Raw genomic sequence first — 19,485 nt, 5'->3', positions numbered from 1 at the left:
GCTTTGATAAACCCTAAGAACAGAAATTTCAACTTAATATAAAGTTTTAGGGTTGAAGATTAACATATAATTTATTCAAATCAAACTGATGTAAATTCTGACGTTTAACCACCACGTGGATCAGCAAAATGTGTGTACATTCATTTTTTCGGTTATGAGCCGCCTTTTCCTATGAATTACCGATGCCACGGCAGTCAAGAAATATTTCAAAGCAGCAGATTAACAAGAGCACACCAGTAAACGTCCAGTTATACTAATATCTTTAATTACAGTGCATTTCTGTCAAAATGAAAAACAATAAAAAAAGACATTGGTTAAGAGTCACACTATACAACAGTTTGCTATGAGATTCACATAGTTTCGACCCCAAGTAATCAGTGTCTACCAAATCAGAGGTTAATTGAGAAGAGAGAGAGAGAGTAAAAGATAAATAATAAAGTGGCTTTTAAACCATCAGTTCTAACATTGCATTAACAGTGACCATGTGATTGACGTGAAGGTTGTTAATCTCTAACAGGTGTCTCTGCGGACTGTAAAGGCACCGGGGCTTCTGGGGGAAAATCACTTCTACATGCAAAACACAAAACTCAAACATGTCTTTGATATTAACATGCCAACATTCTTATAGTTGTTTCATGTCTTAAATCTATAAAAATGCACTACTGATTTGTTAGATATTAGGTTATAATGTGCTAAGATGAGGTCGGTGTTGTTTATTCCTTGTGCTGGTTAGACATCGAGTTCATAACACACTTAAATCCAGAACATGAAGTTGAAAATAACACTTAAACAGAGTGTCAAAACAACAGGAAATTGATTTAAATTAAGGTTTCAGTTTATCTTAAGGGTGACTCTCCAAAAACATGCCCAAGTGACATTTCACCCGCCAAAAATAAATAACTGTAATATTTTGTAAAAAGAAAAGAAAGCCTATTTTTGTAAAACAACTAAAAAAATGTTTTTTATTGTTGCATTATTTTTTTTAATGACCAACCTCCCCTTAAAAAATATCATTACCGTTACAAGCCTGAACATTTTACCTCAAACCTTTGTTAACCTGAGCCGCACCGACTTTTCTTCCACATATTCACAAAAAACATATGCTGTGTATTGGGAATCTGATTTAAAAAAATAAAAATAATAATAATAATCTGAATCTTTGTGTAGCTGACTTCACTCCTCTGTGGCTTCTAAAGTATCACGACAGTAAAGCTCGAGGTCACGTCAGCCTTGGCTGAGAAGACAGTGTAATCGATTTTTGGTTTCTCTTCCTCAAAATTGAACCGTAATATGTGCAGGTAGTGTCCGTAATGTTTGATTTCCTTTACTCAGTTCAAGACAAACAAAACAGTTTTGTTTACAGTACATCTAAAAGAGAGTCTTATTATAAGCACAATAAAATAATACATGTGCAAGATTCAAATGAGACCTGACAGAGTTTACAGGACTAACGTTCTTCAAACTCTTTCCAATGACTCAAACAGAAAGAATGTGGGGAGAAAAAAAAAAAAAAAAAAAAAACGTAACAATGAAGGGCTATATCTATTTTGCATATTGGTGCTCAAAAAAGCTGCCTCACAACAAAAAACTATTTACATTAAAGTGAGTAACACTTTTTCTCTCTGTATTTGAAATGAGCGCAGCTTCCAGCACAGTCGGTTTAAAAACAAGAGTAAAGCGAGTGTTGAGAATATGAAACTAAGGAAGAGCAGTACAGTGAGGTCATTATTTGTGGTTTTTCAGTTGGTTGGACAACCAGTCGAGTCCTTCATAGAGGCCATCGCCGCTTGTGGCGCACGTGGCCTGAATGTACCAGTTCCTGTGCCGGAGCGAATGCAGCCCCAGCTTGTCCGTGATTTCCGCAGCGTTCATGGCGTTCGGTAGATCCTGTCGGATAAAGACATTGTCAAATATGTAAAAATAAAACGCATTTGGAAAGAACTGCAGATAATCAGTTGAAATCTGTTAGCACCTGTTTGTTGGCAAACACTAGCAGGACTGCTTCCCTGAGCTCATCCTCAGCCAACATTCTCATCAGCTCCTCTCGTGCTTCATTCACACGCTCTCTGTCATTGCTGTCAACCACAAAGATCAGACCTAAAGAAAAAAAACAAAAAAACATCAGATACCCCTTTTCCACCAACAAGAACCAGGTGCTGGTTCGGAGCTAGAGCTAGTGCCGGTTCGGAGTTGGTTCTACTGACGAGCCTCCAAAGAACCGGTTTGCTTTTCCACAGGCAAAAAGAGCCAACGCAGAGCCAGGTCTTACGTCACATCTACGTCTCATCTTTCTCAGCAACGTTTGCGCGGCGGCGCCAAACACAAACACATCATCAACAATGGCGCACGTTGCTTTGCTATTGATGTTCATGGCTTTGCGGACCTACATCAGCATCCAAACACGGCGGATCCAACGTGTTCGCGCGGCTCGCCATTATTTGTACAGACGGAGATTACAAGCGAGAGTAACGGCATATACATAACATTTATTTTTAACAATAAGATGCCGACTTAAGCCTTAGATTTATATTTTAGATCGCGTCCATCGTGTTTAGCTGCTGTTAGCTCGATTAGCTGCTATTTGAAAATGGCGGTCACAAGTTTCTCTTCAGTCTTGTTGGCCACGGTAACCCCGCCCCCAGCCTCTGACGCAAGCGGTTCTTTCTTGGCTCCGTTCTAGACCCTGCAATGATTTGGTGCTACTTAAGAACCAGTTTTACTGGTTCGGAGCTGGTGCTTTGGCGGTGGAAAAACAAAGAACCGATTTGAAACTAGGCTCTGGCTCCGAACCAGCACCAGCTCTGCCTTGGTGGAAAAGGGGTAAGAATAATGGACTGGTGTGAGAGAGCAGTTTATGGTTCCAGCCACAGATTAGGGATGAAATGGTAACCGGTTTGACGATAAACCATGATAATAAAAAATTCCTGACGGTTAGTATTAGGGTTAGTTCACCCAAAAATGAAAATTCTGTCAGTAATTACTCTCCCTCATGTTGCTCCAACCCCGTAAGACTTTCGTTCATCTTCGGAACACAAATTAAGATATTTTTGATGAAATCTGAGAGCTGTCTAATTTCATTCTGCCGGCCCAGAAAAGTTCGTAAAAACATCATTAAAATAGTCCAAGTGACTACAGTGGCTCAACCTTAAGTTTATCAAGCGACGAGAATACTTTTTGTTACTACCTTTCTGGGCCTTGCAATGGCATTGCTGCCTATGGGTGGTTCAGAAACCTCTCGGATTTCATCGAAAATATATCTTAATTTGTGTTCAGAAGATGAACGAAGAAGGTTTTACGGGTTTGGAACGACATGAGGGTGAGTAATTAATGACAGAAACTTCATTTTGGGGTGAACTATCCCTTTAAATATTGGCCAGTTTATTAGTATTACAGTATAATCATGGACAAATTGCTATTGCAAATAATTCACTTGACTGCAAAGTTGGTACGTCAGTGGCATGTTGGAATTTTTCTTTCCATAGTAAGGAAGTAAATGTGGACTTGGACATGGACAACAAAAAACAGACTAATTGATCTTATTCAAATACATAGTGATTACAGCTGCAATACACTCAGGGCCCGACATTAATGTTCGCCCGAGACAAGTGGATGTTTTTGAAGGGGCAAGTGAAAGAGAACTGTATTTGTACGACCAGACAAGTAGCCTGATTAAAACGTAAATAACAAAAATAATTAGGGATTCACCAAAAAGCGAGAATGATTCTGATTTTATTACATTTAGTGAAAGTGGCGACTGATAGTGGATAATAATATATAATGTTCCGACGATAAGGTTGGGCTGTTGAGGCTCGCACAGCCTCATGAGGAGAAATAGAAACATATGAGTGCAACACACACAAAGAAACTTGGTTAACACACTGCAGTAAAAAATCTAAATGTGGAGTTTTTATATTTAACACATATGACAGTTAAGCAACATCATAACCCAGAGTGCTGTTTTCCTGAATACCATCACGATTGAAACTGTGACTGATTTCATACAACAGGTCTTCTTTATTTTGACTGCAACCATGTCCTAAATTGTTTGTCTTCCAGCCACTTTTGCTGGAATTTGCACTTTCCCATTTTTCTGGTCTAGTTTCATTCCTGCTGTTCAAAAAGACCCAGGACTAGGTTTGGGAACCGAGAATCGGTTCTTATCCAGAACCGTTAGTGTTTTTGAAAAATACCGGAACCGTGCGAGATTCCTAAGTTTCGGTTCCGAAAGCGGTTCTGGTGCGATGTGTGGGCGAAGTGCTGGAAGCTTATCCTTTAATAGAATATGAATATTAAAATAGTAATGAATGCACTGAAAAGCCCTCGCGCTATTCATATACGTTTTGCGTCAGATATCAACGCAGAGAGAGAGAGTATAAAGACAGTAGAGCTGCACGATTAATCTTTAAAAGATCTCGATTCAAACACCCTTATTCCTAAATGACAAAAACTTCACACCGGAACATTCAAATCTGTTTGCGCTGTCGCTGACCCAGGAGGAGCAGTTGTCAATATGAAACAGCTTTACTTTCAGCCTTTTCAACCACACAGTATCGATATTTCTGTGTTACAAATATTCAAGTGGTCACAGAAGTACTAAGATAAAAGTTTATAGTTCGAGTATAAACACTGATGTCTACGGTAGCAACCAAAACAGAGTAAATCACCTTTTGAAAGTCACTTCAGAATTTACAAAATGTATATAATGAGCGAGTACATCATGAATGCCTTTTTTCAAACCGTGTTTTTGTCTTATCCTGAATCACTACGGTAAGCCTGTAATAAGCGTTTATACTCGGGCTACTTTACACCGGTCAGGTCGGCACCGCTGCGGAGTATCCCAGTACCTGCATGACTTGTCATAGACATATACAGAGATGTATATGCAGTTCTGTTTATTAACCGCTAGAGCGCTGATTCATCCAGTAATGAAACAAGTGAAGACTTTATGAATCAATCATTCAAACGGATTTAAAAAAATATTCTGTTTCACCTGTCTGGATCTTACATGTGTGTTCAAGCATATTCTACCCTTTCTGAGAGGGTATTCTCCACTGCTGGAGATACAATAAGCTTGGAGAGGTCCCAAATTCTCCTAGAGAATGCAGACATTTTTACTTTCCATCAGAAAAATGTATTATTTTTGCATAAATTGCTAAATATATGTTGAATTTGTTGACATTACCAGTCTGTTAAACTCATTTGACAAGTATAAGAAATAAACACAAAAGGATTGTGCATTTTTCCCTTGCAGCTAGTTTTAATTTTTATTGAATGGGAACCGGAACCGGAAACATTTGGCAGAACCGGACCCTACCCAGGTCACTCCGCATCATGCCAATTTTGCTCCGGCCGGAAGTAATTACCGAACTGGTTCCGTGTGTTTATCACACTAACGTACATATTTTGCTATATTCAAATAAATTGATAATATTACATTTTCTTCAAAACTATCTACATGTTTAATGCCTGTAGGATTCAAATTGAATGCTTTTTAATGCCATTTAAGGCCTTATTTTTTTTGCAAAATCCATTTAATGACTTTTAATGGCATGCGGAAACCCTGAAAAACGCGCTCGGGGAAAATATGACTAATATGCAGATTTAAATATGTCAAAGCTGATAGAACACTGATGAGAATATAGCTCCAAAAAAGATTATATTTACACCACAACACAACTTTTTGTGTGAGCGTTGGACAGAGGGTTGACACTGTATTACCTTGTGTGTTCTGGAAATAATGACGCCACAATGGTCGAATCTTATCTTGACCACCGACGTCCCAAACTGTGAAACTTATATTCTTGTACTCCACAGTTTCAACGTTAAAGCCTTGAACACAAAAAAAAACATATATAAATATATATACACACACATTATTTATTCTCTTTATCAAACACTGATAATGGGAAACAGATCTTGGTCATCTACCGATTGTTGGGATGGTGGTAACAATTTCTCCCAGCTTCAGCTTGTACAGAATCGTTGTCTTTCCAGCAGCATCAAGACCCACCATAAGAATCCTCATCTCTTTCTTGCCAAAGACTTTAAAGAGGTTTGCAAATAGGTTGCCCATGTTTGAGAGATGCTTTTTTCACTCCACTGAAACTAAACAGGACAAAAGGTGAATTAAAAAGACACTTCCTCCAGCAGGACCAAGTGTGAAATACTTACTGACACAAATAGTGTGAAAAATCGTATGCATTTGTACACCTCACAGACACGAACAGAGGCTAAACTTCAAGTCGACATAATGACAAAGCGTGATTCTCCAAGTGGATAACATGTACATGACAACTGACTCTTTAAATAAACCAGGAAATGCTGTAAAAAGCTCTCACGACTTAACATTTAATCAAATATTTCAATAATAAAGCTGATGTAACTCAACAGCTTGGAGAATAATTTTAAAATAATGTTTCATAATAAAGGCTGATAGTGTTCAGGGGCAGTTTTACAGAACTTGTTATATCTCATCTGTTTAGTAAGCATAGCGATTTCAGTTCAATTTCAGTAAAATATCAGGTTAACTTATTAGATCTGATCATCAGACGTTTTAGTAACATGGCCACACGTCTTTATAATAATTTAAAACAATAAGTCGATTAAACTAGTTTTTGTGGTTGACTAAAGCCTCTAATACTCATACATAATTTTAATAATAATGTTGAGTGAGGGCAAGTTAATGTATTACATCATCTATACGATATTAGTTATTTGAGAAGTAAAGCTGACTTCGGATTGTTGTTTCCTTTGTCACAGACACTCACATCTGACCGGCTTTAATTCAGTTTAACTCCGAAAATCTCCCACTAACCCTTTTCACTGGTAACGAATCATACAAGAGTATCTAGCGCTTGTTTTCACTGTGGTTAACATTTCGAATACAACCATTAAAGTTGAAATTAAATATATAAAAGTATGTTTTTTAAATGAAAAAACTCACAGTTCAAGTTTCCTCAACTTCGAGGCGTTTCCTCCCTCAAGATGGCGGGTTTCCGGCCACGTCAGTGCGTCTCGCATCACTTCCGTCGAGAAGGTGATACATAACAGAGAACTCTGTTACAGGTCAGGTTTAGTACTACACGTGTGCATTTTCTTTTCTTTTTTTTTATTATCAATGCAAAAAATACAGAGATGACATGTTTATGGTATACAACTTTGTATGAACAATATGAAAAAGAAGAAGAAAATAATGACCAATAATTGGCTAAAGACTGAAAAAGAGAAGACAGAAAAAGAACATGAGGGTAAGATATTTATGCATCAATTAGGATATACAAATTAAAGACATCACTCTTTTTTTGTAGGCTATATCCTATCTTTAACAAGTGCAGTATGTTTGTTTAATTCAATCTGTTTTATCACCTTGGAAATGAGGTGTTAAATCAAGCTAATTGCTCAATGTTGACAATACTTGACAACTTACATTTAGACAAACCCATCGTTTCATAATTTCAAAAACTAACTAACACATATAGTTATACACATAAAAAAAGATTTATTATTATTATTATCATCGCTTTGCAGCCATTTTAAGCAAATCATTGCATCTTATGCACACAAAGGCACTTATTCATGTGTGTCGCATCAAAGTATGTTGAAAGCATTTAGCTGACTTTCCCCCAGACAGCTGTCTTTTCATGAGGCATTTCTCAAGGCCAGGTTAACAGCTGCTACACCTCTGGGGGTGGAAGTTTGGGACCTCAGATCCAAGTCTCCTCCATGCATGCTGGCACAGAAATATTAATGCGCTGTTGGAGAAGCACAAAGCGTGATGGCAGGGCCTTTGTGGATACTAACGGCTTGCTATGAGAACTATAATGTGACAAGCCAGCTATTGCTAAATCATTATCCAGTAGATTTATGTTGATGTTGAAAACACAACCTACAAATAAATATATTTATTTCTCATAATGGGATGTTAACATTAATAAAAAGCGACATAACCCACATTAACTATAACTACGTTGCTGTTGCAAATACAATGTCCTAGTGGGAAACTAGTGGAAAATCAATATGGTTTGACCATTATAAAGTTAAAGTTAACCACTTTATTAATCCCACAAGGGGCAATTATATTAGGGCAGTGGGCATCAAATCACAAACTAAAAAAAACATACATTAAAAATCATATTCCACATACACATATCTACATTTTACAACATTCCACTGCACCATGCTTTATAATAATAACAGAGAGCATAGGCCTCATATTACAATTGAATGGAATGAGATGTGCATTTTATATCCCAAAAATAAATTAATCAAGGCTGTTTGGGAAGACCTAAGTTGTTTTTTATTCATTTATTTTATTGATTTATGTATTTATTTATTTTGTAATTTTTTTGAGAAGTGTTGTTTCGGTTATTGGTCTATTTGCAACTATTTGCAAATAATATTTTATTTTAAAATATGCACACATTAACTCTTATTCGTATGTCGAATATGTAAAAAATGCAAAATGTTTCTTGTCTCGTTCACATTCAGTTATGAATTACATAAATCATGTAGGCCTAAATAGTAGCATGTTTTCAATTCAAAACAGCAAAAGTTCATTAAAAAGTTGAGAGTTTGCATCACTGGATATTACTGTGTGTCACTGAACATTTGTATTGTAAAACAGTTGTCAAATATTGAATGTTTAGCTACTTGCATCTTCCCACACACTCTTTCGCTGCTAAACCAAGCACCGCGTTGAATTTCACAGTTTGGCCATTTCTAATTATTGGGAGGAATTTGTCCACCTCAATGTCTATATTGGTTACGGCCCTGAAATTAATATGCATTTCACACAAAATTCACAAAAAAATTGATTAAAACAGTACTATTCATAAAAATTCATTTTAAGGGTCATTCCTGGGATTCGATGCCTTTTGTGTCCCCAGTAAAAATCATGATCTTATTGCCTTAAAATGTTGAACAATATCAATTTTAAACCTGTATTAGTCAGAAATAACTCCTTTTGAACTCTAAGCATATTGAAGTTGATTTAAAAAAAAACTGAATTTTGAACATCACATATCTTCCTATGTCCCCAGCGCATTTTCATAATAAATACAACACTTACTATACATGATTTAAAAAAGAAAAAAGAAAAAAAGAAAAAAAAATTACATTGTTGGGTATATCAGTATTGATTCTTTCTAATGTATAGATTTTTTTTTCAATTATTACATTTATTTTAACAGTTATAATTAAGGTTTTTAGCTTGTCCCTCAATCTCCACCATGCTATTTTTTACTACTTTCCTTTTAAATGAAATTTGCTAAAAGGAAATGACATCATATCATAAAGCAGTCATCATTTCTTTGGAGGGAAAACAACTTGGGCAAGTGAGTGAGATCCTCGATAATTTTTGCCAATCTATTTTTACCAATTTTATTGTTCAAATTTGATATGGTCAACCTTAGTACGTCCACCCTGTTAAGGGAAATATGAAAAAAGTTTTTGGAAAAATAAAAAATGAATTGTTTCCCATCTAAATCCAGTTCAGAATAAAGTACGATTTTAACTGGTTGTACATGAGCGATAGGAAATCATCCTTATTATTTTGTCCACCCCTGTTATCAGTTCATCCCAAAAAAACAAACAAATAAACTCAGTGACAATGAAAATTTACTAGATCGAGTACCAATAATGCAGTACTTCCATTTAATATATATATTTTTTAAATATAAATCGTTAAATGTATTTAACCAAGCTTGACCAGAATATTGTTTTCAAATCACCCTATCATGACTACACAAAATTCTTTCGTCATTCACAAAATTCACCAAAGACTAGCACTGGGGTTTTCCACCCTAAATAGGCTCTGTTGTAGATCTGCAACATTTTGAACAGGTCCGTTGTTGGATTCAAGGCAAATACTCACATCCTTTTATGTTGATGGTATTTGCTATGCATTTGCAGGAGTTAAAGAATAAAGTAAATGAATCAGTCCACCAGAGGGGGCAGCATAGCGAGTTCACAGTAGGAACTGTATGATTCAAAATAAAACAATGAACCAAACAATAACATCTAAACTGAAAGTGTTTTGACTGTAAATCTACATTTTTGTCCTGTAAAAATCTATAGTAAGGGCTCACTTGGGCAGCTGTTAGGTGTGAAATAAGTGAGCAAAAAATGTCAGGACTCAGTGGCAAACAATTCATTTGACATGATGACAGATTTGATTTGTTAGAGGCAGCATATAGTTCTGCAATGTCTTGAAAGCACACAGTGCAGTTATGCCAATAAGTCAATTTATGGAGTCATATTAATAAATGCACTTGACAAGATCAAATGATCAAAAGGTTCTCATTCAGGAAAACATCTGAATGACTTTGTGTCAAATTCTGCTTCTTCAACAACAAAGAAAACAAAAGCCACTGGATTCACTCAGTTCACTGTTACGGAAATGTAACATATTTGCATGCATACATAATTGTGTGTTGTAGCTCATGCACTAACTACATATCAGCCTGTACATAGTTATCAAAGTAAATATGAGATATTTAAAACATAATCCTATCTCAGTCTCACTTATTGGACCAACAACAAAAAAGATCGTAGTTGTTGAATCTATTTAATATACACTATAAAAAATCGCCAGGAATTTACAGGATTAAAGAGTATTATTTTACCATAAATTACTGTTGTCAGAAATTTACAGTGAAATCAATGCATGCTGGGTCATTTTCTTATGAATTACTGTCAATCAACAGCAAAATTATGCTGACATCACAGTAATTTACTGCTCTTGTTTTACTGTGAATTCACATTATGAAGATGTCTTTAACCATGATACCACTGTAAGAAATGATATTGTTTAGTACTGTAATTGTTCTGAAGTCACCATAATTGTGATAAGTGTTACATATGCTTGGGATCTTGGACCTTGTATATTTATATTCAAATTTCTGATCTAGTCAAGTCAGAAATTAAAACATTTGAATTGGCTGATTTTAAGTCAGTCAAACTATACTACTATTAGTTTTATTTCAGCATAAAGATTTACCAATATCTTATTTCAAATTCTTAATTGTTTGTAGATGGATATTTCACAATAGTAAAACAGCTGCTGAGATTTAACTTGAAACACAATTATTTTTTTCCATCACCTAATGATGCACAGACATTAATACAAAACACTACAATGGTGACACTCAACAAATAATAAAAAATACAAATTCGGAATATTAAAAATAAACAAACACAAACTGCTAAAAGTGAACCAAAAATAAGTTCAGCAGCACATATAAAACCAAGAAGAATCAAGAAACTTCACAGCATAATCTATTGAAAAATCTGAATGAATGAAGAGCACTTTATAAGCCACCGTTGACTAAAAGAGCTGGAGACGGAGAATTCTGCATGCCATTATTGTTGTTAATGCTTTTATTTCTGTTTTAAATCCAGATGTTTTTGTTTCCAGAGAGAGACTGTTTTTCCACACCTTTATTGCATTGTCCAAGGCTTAAGCCTTTATTTGATGTTTTGCTAAATCTATTTGACTGGAAAGGGCAAACTTTTATTTTGGGTTTCAAATATGTTCAAAAATGAAAATACGAGTGTCGTTTGTTAAATTTTACTTTAGGTAAAGCCAAAATGGCCATTTAAATTAGTAGAATGTAACAGATGACAGACAGGATGTATATGCAACAACGCTCTTTATTGAAAACACACAGATGGTCAGAAACATAGCACACTGATGAACGTCAACACAGCGGGACAGGTGGGCGGACACAAACGCTGGTGGAGTGGTGACGCAGGGACCTCGGTGGGCAACTGGTGCTGGTGCAGTAATCCTGTGGTGATCCCTCGTGAAGTGGTTGATGATCTTGTGAAGAGTGCAGGTAATCCAGGAAGACTCAACGAAGACAGGACGATCCAAAACGGCACAGGGAAACACAGGAACAGGCACGGGAAACACACCGGGAAACCACAACGATCTGACAACATGAGACACCAGTTACTGAGCTTATAAAGGGACATACAATTGAAACCAGCTGGCGCTACTGATCACTGATGATCAGTGACCACGCCCACAGACACACACACACACACACACACACACACACAACAGCACGTTAGACGAGAGAGAGACAGTGAATTCATGAACCGTGACAGTACCCCCTCCCCTAGGAACGCCTCCTGGCGTTCCCCGACGGACTTACCTGTCGATTGTAATCATCGATAAGGGAGTGATCCAGAATGTCTCTAGCAGGAACCCAACTTCTCTCCTCCGGACCGTAACCTTCCTAGTCCACCAGGTACTGAAATCCACGTCCCCTCCTTCTCGAGTCCAGAATACGGTTAACCGAATAAGTTGGTTCCCCATCTACGAGACGCGGCGGGGGGGGGGGAACCGGGACTGGCGGATTAATGCGTGCCCAAAACACAGGTTTAATCTTTGACACATGAAAGGCGGGATGAATTCTCCTGTACGCAGGAGGAAGTTTGAGTCGGACTGCCAACGGACTAATGATCTTGGTGACAGGAAACGGGCCGATGAATTTGGGAGCAAGTTTATTAGAAACGGAGCGGAGAGGAATGTTCTTGGTTGAAAGCCACACTTTTTGACCAACGACGTATACGGGAGGCTTCGACCGGTGGCGATCGGCCTTAGCCTTGGTGCGCGCCCCCACTTGGAGAAGAGTCTCACGGGCTCTAGTCCAAGTGTGGCGACACCTCTGGACGAAGGCGTGAGCGGAGGGGACCGCGACTTCGGATTCCGTACTAGCAAAAACTGGTGGCTGGTAACCTAAACTACATTCAAACGGAGTAAGGCCCGTGGATGACACTGGTAATGAATTGTGGGCGTACTCCACCATAGAGAGTTGTTGGCTCCAGGAGGAAGGATTCTTGGAAACCAAACATCGCAACACTCTCTCCAGATCTTGGTTGGCTCTCTCCGTTTGACCATTGCTTTGGGGATGAAACCCCGAAGAGAGACTGACAGTCGCCCCCAGTAACTTACAAAATTCTTGCCAAAATTTGGACACAAATTGGGGTCCCCTGTCGGAAACCACGTCCATCGGGAGGCCATGTAAGCAAAAGACGTGATCTACGACAGTTACCGCTGTCTCCTTGGCTGAGGGTAATTTGGGCAAGGGAATAAAATGAGCCGCCTTAGAGAACCGGTCCACGACAGTCAAAACGACCGTCTTGCCCTGGGAGGGCGGTAATAAAATCTAGCGCAATGTGGGACCAGGGTCTCGAAGGGACAGACAGCGGTTGGAGTAACCCATCCGGGGGGCGATTGGAGGTCTTGCCAGTGGCACAAACCGAGCAAGCCAAAACAAAACTGCGGATGTCGCGAGCCATTAATGGCCACCAGAATCGTTGCTTCACCAAAAAACTAGTGCGATTTACTCCTGGATGACATGCTATGCTGGAACAATGACCCCACTGAATGACGTCGGACCGACACCCCTCTGGCACAAACAAACGATTCGGTGGGCAATCGGGCGGAGGCGTTACCCCTTCTAAGGCCTTCATGACCTTCGATTCGACCTCCCATCTGAGAGTGGAGACCACTAATGTCTCGGGTAAAATACACTCGGGAGTAGACGGGCGTTCGGATTGGTCAAAAATACGAGATAAGGAATCGGGTTTGATGTTCTTGGAACCCGGGCGGTACTAGAGAGTAAAGTCAAAACGTCCGAAAAAAAGTGCCCACCGAGCCTGCCTAGAGTTGAGTCTTTTGGCGGTTCTGATATATTCTAGGTTCTTATGATCGGTCCATACGATAAAAAGGTACCCCTGACCCTTCTAACCAGTGACGCCACTCCTCCAGCGCTAACTTGACTGCCAACAATTCTCTGTTACCAATGTCATAGTTACGTTCTGCAGGTGATAAACGATGAGACAAAAACGCGCAAGGATGCATCTTGTCGTCTGTGGAAGAACGTTGGGAAAGAACTGCTCCTACCCCCACCTCTGACGCGTCGACCTCCACCACGAACTGACGTGATGGATCAGGGGCAACGAGGATGGGAGCCGAAACGAAGCGGCTCTTAAGTTTGGCGAATACAGCCTCTGCTGTATCGGACCACCTGAACGTCGTTCTGGGGGAGGTCAAGGCAGTCAGAGGCGCGGCTAGTTGGCTGAAGTTGCGAATAAAACGCCGATAAAAATTGGCAAACCCCAGAAACCTCTGTAGGGCCTTACGGGAATCTGGACTTGGCCAATCTATCACAGCCTTAACCTTGTCAGGATCCATACGCATTCCCTCAGACGAGACGATGTACCCTAGAAAAGGAACAGACTGTGCATGAAAAACGCATTTCTCCGCCTTGACAAAAAGCCCATTCTCTAGCAACCTCTGAAGCACTCGTCTGACGTGCTGAACGTGTTCCTGGAGAGAAGATGAAAAAAATCAATATGTCATCCAGGTAGACATATATGAACTGGTCAACCATATCTCTCAGCACGTCATTGACGAGTGCCTGGAAGACCGCTGGGGAGTTGGACAGCCCGAAGGGCATGACCAAGTATTCAAAGTGCCCCCTGGGGGTATTGAACGCGGTCTTCCATTCATCGCCCTTCCTTATGCGAACCAAATGATAAGCGTTACGTAAATCCAATTTTGTGAAGATGGATGCTCCCTGTAACCGCTCGAAGGCTGAAGACATCAGCGGCAAAGGATAAGTATTCTTTACCGTGATGTTGTTCAACCCTCGGTAATCAATGCACGGTCGCAGAGATCCATCCTTCTTCCCCACAAAAAAGAACCCCGCCCCCGCTGGAGATGAGGAAGGTCTAATGAATTTGGATGCTAGAGAATCAGAAATATATTTCTCCATAGCCTCCCTTTCTGGAACAGAAAGTGAATATAACTTGCCTTTAGGCGGAGACTCACCTGGCACTAAATCTATGGCACAGTCATAGGGACGATGTGGAGGGAGAGAAGCAGCACGAGACTTACTGAACACTTCTCTCAGGTCCTGGTACTCCCCGGGCACGTTAGACAAATTCACCGCCTCCTCCTGGAATACAGACACAGGTACAGACGAACACGCAGACACAAGACATGACTCATGACACGTATTACTCCACATAGAAACAGAATTGTGACCCCAATCGACTCTGGGATTATGTAAAGTGAGCCAGGGATGTCCGAGTACGATGGGTGCGAGAGGTGAGTTCATGAGGAGGAATGATATTGTCTCTGTGTGGTTGCCAGAAGTGATGAGAGTGATAGGTTCAGTGGAGTGTGAAATGTCAGGAAGTTGTTGTCCATTGAGAGCCTTGACAGAGATTTTGTACAGAAGAGGGGAAACCGGGATGTGAAGATGATGAGCCAGTTCTGAGTCCATAAAATTACCTTCTGCCCCCGAATCCAGTAAACCCTTGGTGTCGTGCGTGTGGGTTGCCCACCTTAGTCTTACCGGAAGGAGAGTAGCTGATGATGGTGATGATGAGGTCTTCTCGGCGGAGATCCCACCCGATAGTAGCCTCATTGTTACTACCGGGCTTGATCTTTTAACGGGCACGAGTGGATGAAGTGACCCGCCTTCCCGCAGTATAGACACAGTCCTTGGGACCTCCGCCGTTCTCTCTCCTCCCGGGAAAGCCAAGCTCTACCCACCTGCATGGGCTCGGGATCACAAACGGGACTGACCGTGTCCAGGTTCTCAGAGCGCGGGTTCTCCATCCCGCGAAACGGAAGGTTCTGTTGGAAGCGACCCATTCTGCTCAGCCGAGCATCCACTCGCAGCGCCAACTCAATAAGTCCATTCAGACTGCGTGGAAGGTCCAGCATATAAATCTCCCTCTGGACACGGTCAGCCAACCCATGCAGGAATCGATCCCACTGCGCCTCCTCGTTCCATCGGCACTCTGCAGCCAGGGTGTGGAACCGGATGGAATATTCCGACACCGAGCCGTTACCTTGGTGGAGATCGGCGAGTAGTCTGGCCGCCTCCACACGATCGAAAACCCTCCTCATCTCCTCGGAGAGTGCCTGGAACGAGGCGCAGCATGGATCTTGATTCTCCCACACTGCCGTTCCCCAGAGAGCCGCCTTGCCAGATAACAGCGTCAGCACGAATGCCACCTTCGACTGTTCTTGACTGAACGTCAACGGCTGTAATGAAAAGTGCATAGAACATCGGGTCAAAAATGCTCTGCAAAACTCCGGTTCACCTGAATATCCCTCTGGTATCGGTAGTCTCGGTTCGCGCTGCTGGGGCGGCTCTGGTGGATTGGGCTGAACGGGCAGTGTGGGCGGCGCAGTGGGAACTCTTAGCTGTTGGAGTTGTTGGGTGAGCTCGGACACCTGCGTCACAAGCGCTTGCACCGCCCGACCTGTGTTGGCGATGCTCTCTTCCTGGGTGTCCATTCTCGCAATGCTTCGAGTCGCAAACTCGTCCCAACTCGTGGCGCCTGCTACATCCATAGATGGTCAGATCGTTCTGTAACGGATGACAGACAGGATGTATATGCAACAACGCTCTTTATTGAAAACACACAGATGGTCAGAAACACAGCACACTGATGAACATCAACACAGCGGGACAGGTGGGCGGACACAAACGCTGGTGGAGTGGTGACGCAGGGACCTCGGTGGGCAACTGGTGCTGGTGCAGTAATCCTGTGGTGATCCCTCGTGAAGTGGTTGATGATCTTGTGAAGAGTGCAGGTAATCCAGGAAGACTCAACGAAGACAGGACGATCCAAAACGGCACAGGGAAACACAGGAACAGGCACGGGAAACACACCGGGAAACCACAACGATCTGACAACATGAGACACCAGTTACTGAGCTTATAAAGGGACATACAATTGAAACCAGCTGGCGCTACTGATCACTGATGATCAGTGACCACGCCCACAGACACACACACACACACACACACACACACACACACACAACAGCACGTTAGACGAGAGAGAGACAGTGAATTCATGAACCGTGACATAGAAGAGATCAAATTGAACAAAAAAAAGTACACATAATGTTGAAATGGTGTTCCCAGCTATGATCAAATCAAGGCGTTTAATTTATTTTAGTTTTTACAAAGCAATGAACTCTCTAACAGTTTTTGAAGAAATATGATGTCATAGAGAAGCTTTGTGTTCTGTTGTTGATAATGAACTTCATGTTGCAATTTTTTTATATTCTTGTAAATTTATGTGAATAATCTTTTGTTAAATAAAGTAAATCTCTCTCTCTCTCTCTCTCTCTCTCTCTCTCTCTGAAAAATAAAAAACATATTAAATTATCACTATAACCAGATGTGGCAGAGAAGCACTTATTTGGCTTATTAGCCATTTCTACTCTCTAATATATATATATATATATTTAAAAAAAAAAAATTTTTTTAATTAATTTATATTTAGCTATTATAAACTCCCTATTATAAAACATCAAATCATCAAGAAATTGGTACATTTAATGAGAGTAGAATTTTAATATTTTTCCCTGTAAAAATTAGGTTGTTACTAAAAGTTCATTTTATCTGGATCTCAACTCAAGCTCAGTGCTTTACTGTCAAATGTGCATCCCCCCACCAACTAAACATAACCCTGACAGTATATTCCGTTCCTGTGTTTAATGTATTTTGCAATGGACTCTTATTTTATTTCATCTTCCCTTGTTTCTCCCAGATAGCTTAGAAAAACTCGATATTGCAACAGAAACCATTGACTCTCTCTTTTCCAGCACTTTAGACACAGTCGCTCCTTTGCGCTTGAAGAAGATTAAAGAAAATAGTCCAATGCCGTGGTACATCGAGCACACTCAGGCCAGAAAAATGCCAGAAAAATGGAGCGCAGCTGGAAGAAAACAAAACTAGACGTTTTGAACTTATTTACTTACAAGATTGATAATATTAGGAAGAAAATGATAACTATGCAACCATCTACAACAGTATCGCATCAGACAGGGCATTGTAGTCTCCCTAAGGAAAAATTATATTCATTCATTGCTATAGGAGAGGAAGAATTGATCTAAATCAACAAAATGTATGTTAGACCCTATACTGACTGCTACTGAAAGAAATACTTCCAGAGGTCATAGATCCTCTTCTTAATATCATTAATTCATCTTTGTCATTAAGATACGTACCAAAAACTTTTAAGCATGGCTATTATTAAACCGCTTGTTAAAAAAACGCAACTTGATCCTACAGAAATAGTCAATTACAGGCTGATCTCAAATCTACATTTTCTGTCAAAGATACTAGAAAAGGCAGTATCCTATGTTCCTTTTTAGAAAGAAATGGTATCTGCGAGGATTTCCAGTCAGGATTTAGACCGTACCATAGACAGCTCTCACTAGAGTCACAAATTATTTGCTCTTATCATCGGATCATGGTTGTATCTCTCTATTAGTGTTACTCAATCTTAGTGCTGCATTTGATACCACTGACCACAACATTCTTTTAAATAGATTCGAAAATTATGTTGGCATTAGTGGAATTGCATTAGCATGGTTTAAAATCATACTTATCTGACCGTTATCAGTTTGTAGCAGTAAATGAGATGTCTTATCGATCACAAGTTCAGTATGGAGTACCACAAGGCTCAGTACCAGGACCATTGCTTTTCATCCTGTACATGCTACCCCTGGGAGATATCATTAGGAAGCATGGCATTAGTTTTCACTGTTGTGCTGATGATACTCAGCTCTATATTTCTTCACACTCTGACGAAACTTACCAATTCACAAAATTAATGGAATGCATAGCTGATATAAAAAACTGGATGACTAGTAATTTCCTACTACTTAATTCTGAAAAAACAGAGATTCTAATTATTGTACAAAAAACCTAGTATATAATAACTTAAAATAACCTAGAATACTGTCTAACACTTGATGGCAGCTCTGTCAAGTCTTCATCATTGGTTAGGAACCTGGGTGTGCTTTTTGATACCAATCTCTCATTTGAAAGTCACTGTGATGATGAAGCAGTGTCGTTGAGATCCATTTGCAGTATCTTTATTGGTAATAGTAAATGTAACACAATCAGGCAGGGGTCAGTCACCAGCAAAGGATATATCTGAGGTCCACAATCGTAGTTGATGGGCAGGCAGATAATCAGAGCAGACAGCAAACAGTAAAGCATAAATCCAGTGAAACGAAGCAGGGTCACAATGGCATGAAGCAGAGGGTCGAAACGAGTAGAACAGTCCAGGATCAGTAAATGAGGAATCAGTATGGAAACTGCTCAGAAATGTCAACCAGGGTGAAACAAGACTTCACACTGAAGCATTGAAGAAGGGCTGTATAAATAGTCCGGGTGATGAGTGGCAGGTATGCAGATAATCAGTACCAGGCACGGGGTTATGGGAAATGGAGTGAAAATGTGTAATGTTAATATTCGGGAGATGTAGTCCTCTAGTGGTGAGTGGGAGGAACCACAGAGGCTTGATTCGTGACAGTCACGTTTCTAGTATCTGTAAAACTGCATTCTTCCATCTTACAAATATATCTAAATTACGACATATGCTTTCAATGACAAATGCGGAACAGTTAGTTCATGCGTTCATGACATCAAG

The 19,485-nt window shown here is 40.0% G+C and overlaps 1 protein-coding gene across 1 annotated transcript; it reads right to left on the bottom strand.

The window, feature by feature from the left end:
• Window positions 1-243: 243 nt before the first annotated feature.
• Window positions 244-7,090, bottom strand: arf1 (ADP-ribosylation factor 1). Its single transcript, XM_084410373.1, has 5 exons — window positions 6,944-7,090; window positions 5,929-6,105; window positions 5,719-5,829; window positions 1,973-2,097; window positions 244-1,887 (listed from the first exon to the last, which is right to left on the bottom strand). Exons 2-5 carry the CDS (start codon window positions 6,071-6,073, stop codon window positions 1,726-1,728), a joined length of 543 nt encoding a protein of 180 aa, XP_084266499.1. The 5' UTR covers window positions 6,074-6,105; window positions 6,944-7,090; the 3' UTR covers window positions 244-1,725.
• Window positions 7,091-19,485: the final 12,395 nt, after the last annotated feature.

This window comes from Rutilus rutilus (assembly GCF_951802725.1).
Source record: "Rutilus rutilus genome assembly, chromosome: 6".
NCBI classification, from domain to species: Eukaryota; Metazoa; Chordata; class Actinopteri; order Cypriniformes; family Leuciscidae; genus Rutilus; species Rutilus rutilus.
Note: the sequence above shows the minus strand (reverse complement) of the source record. Positions and strands in the feature narration are given on the sequence as shown.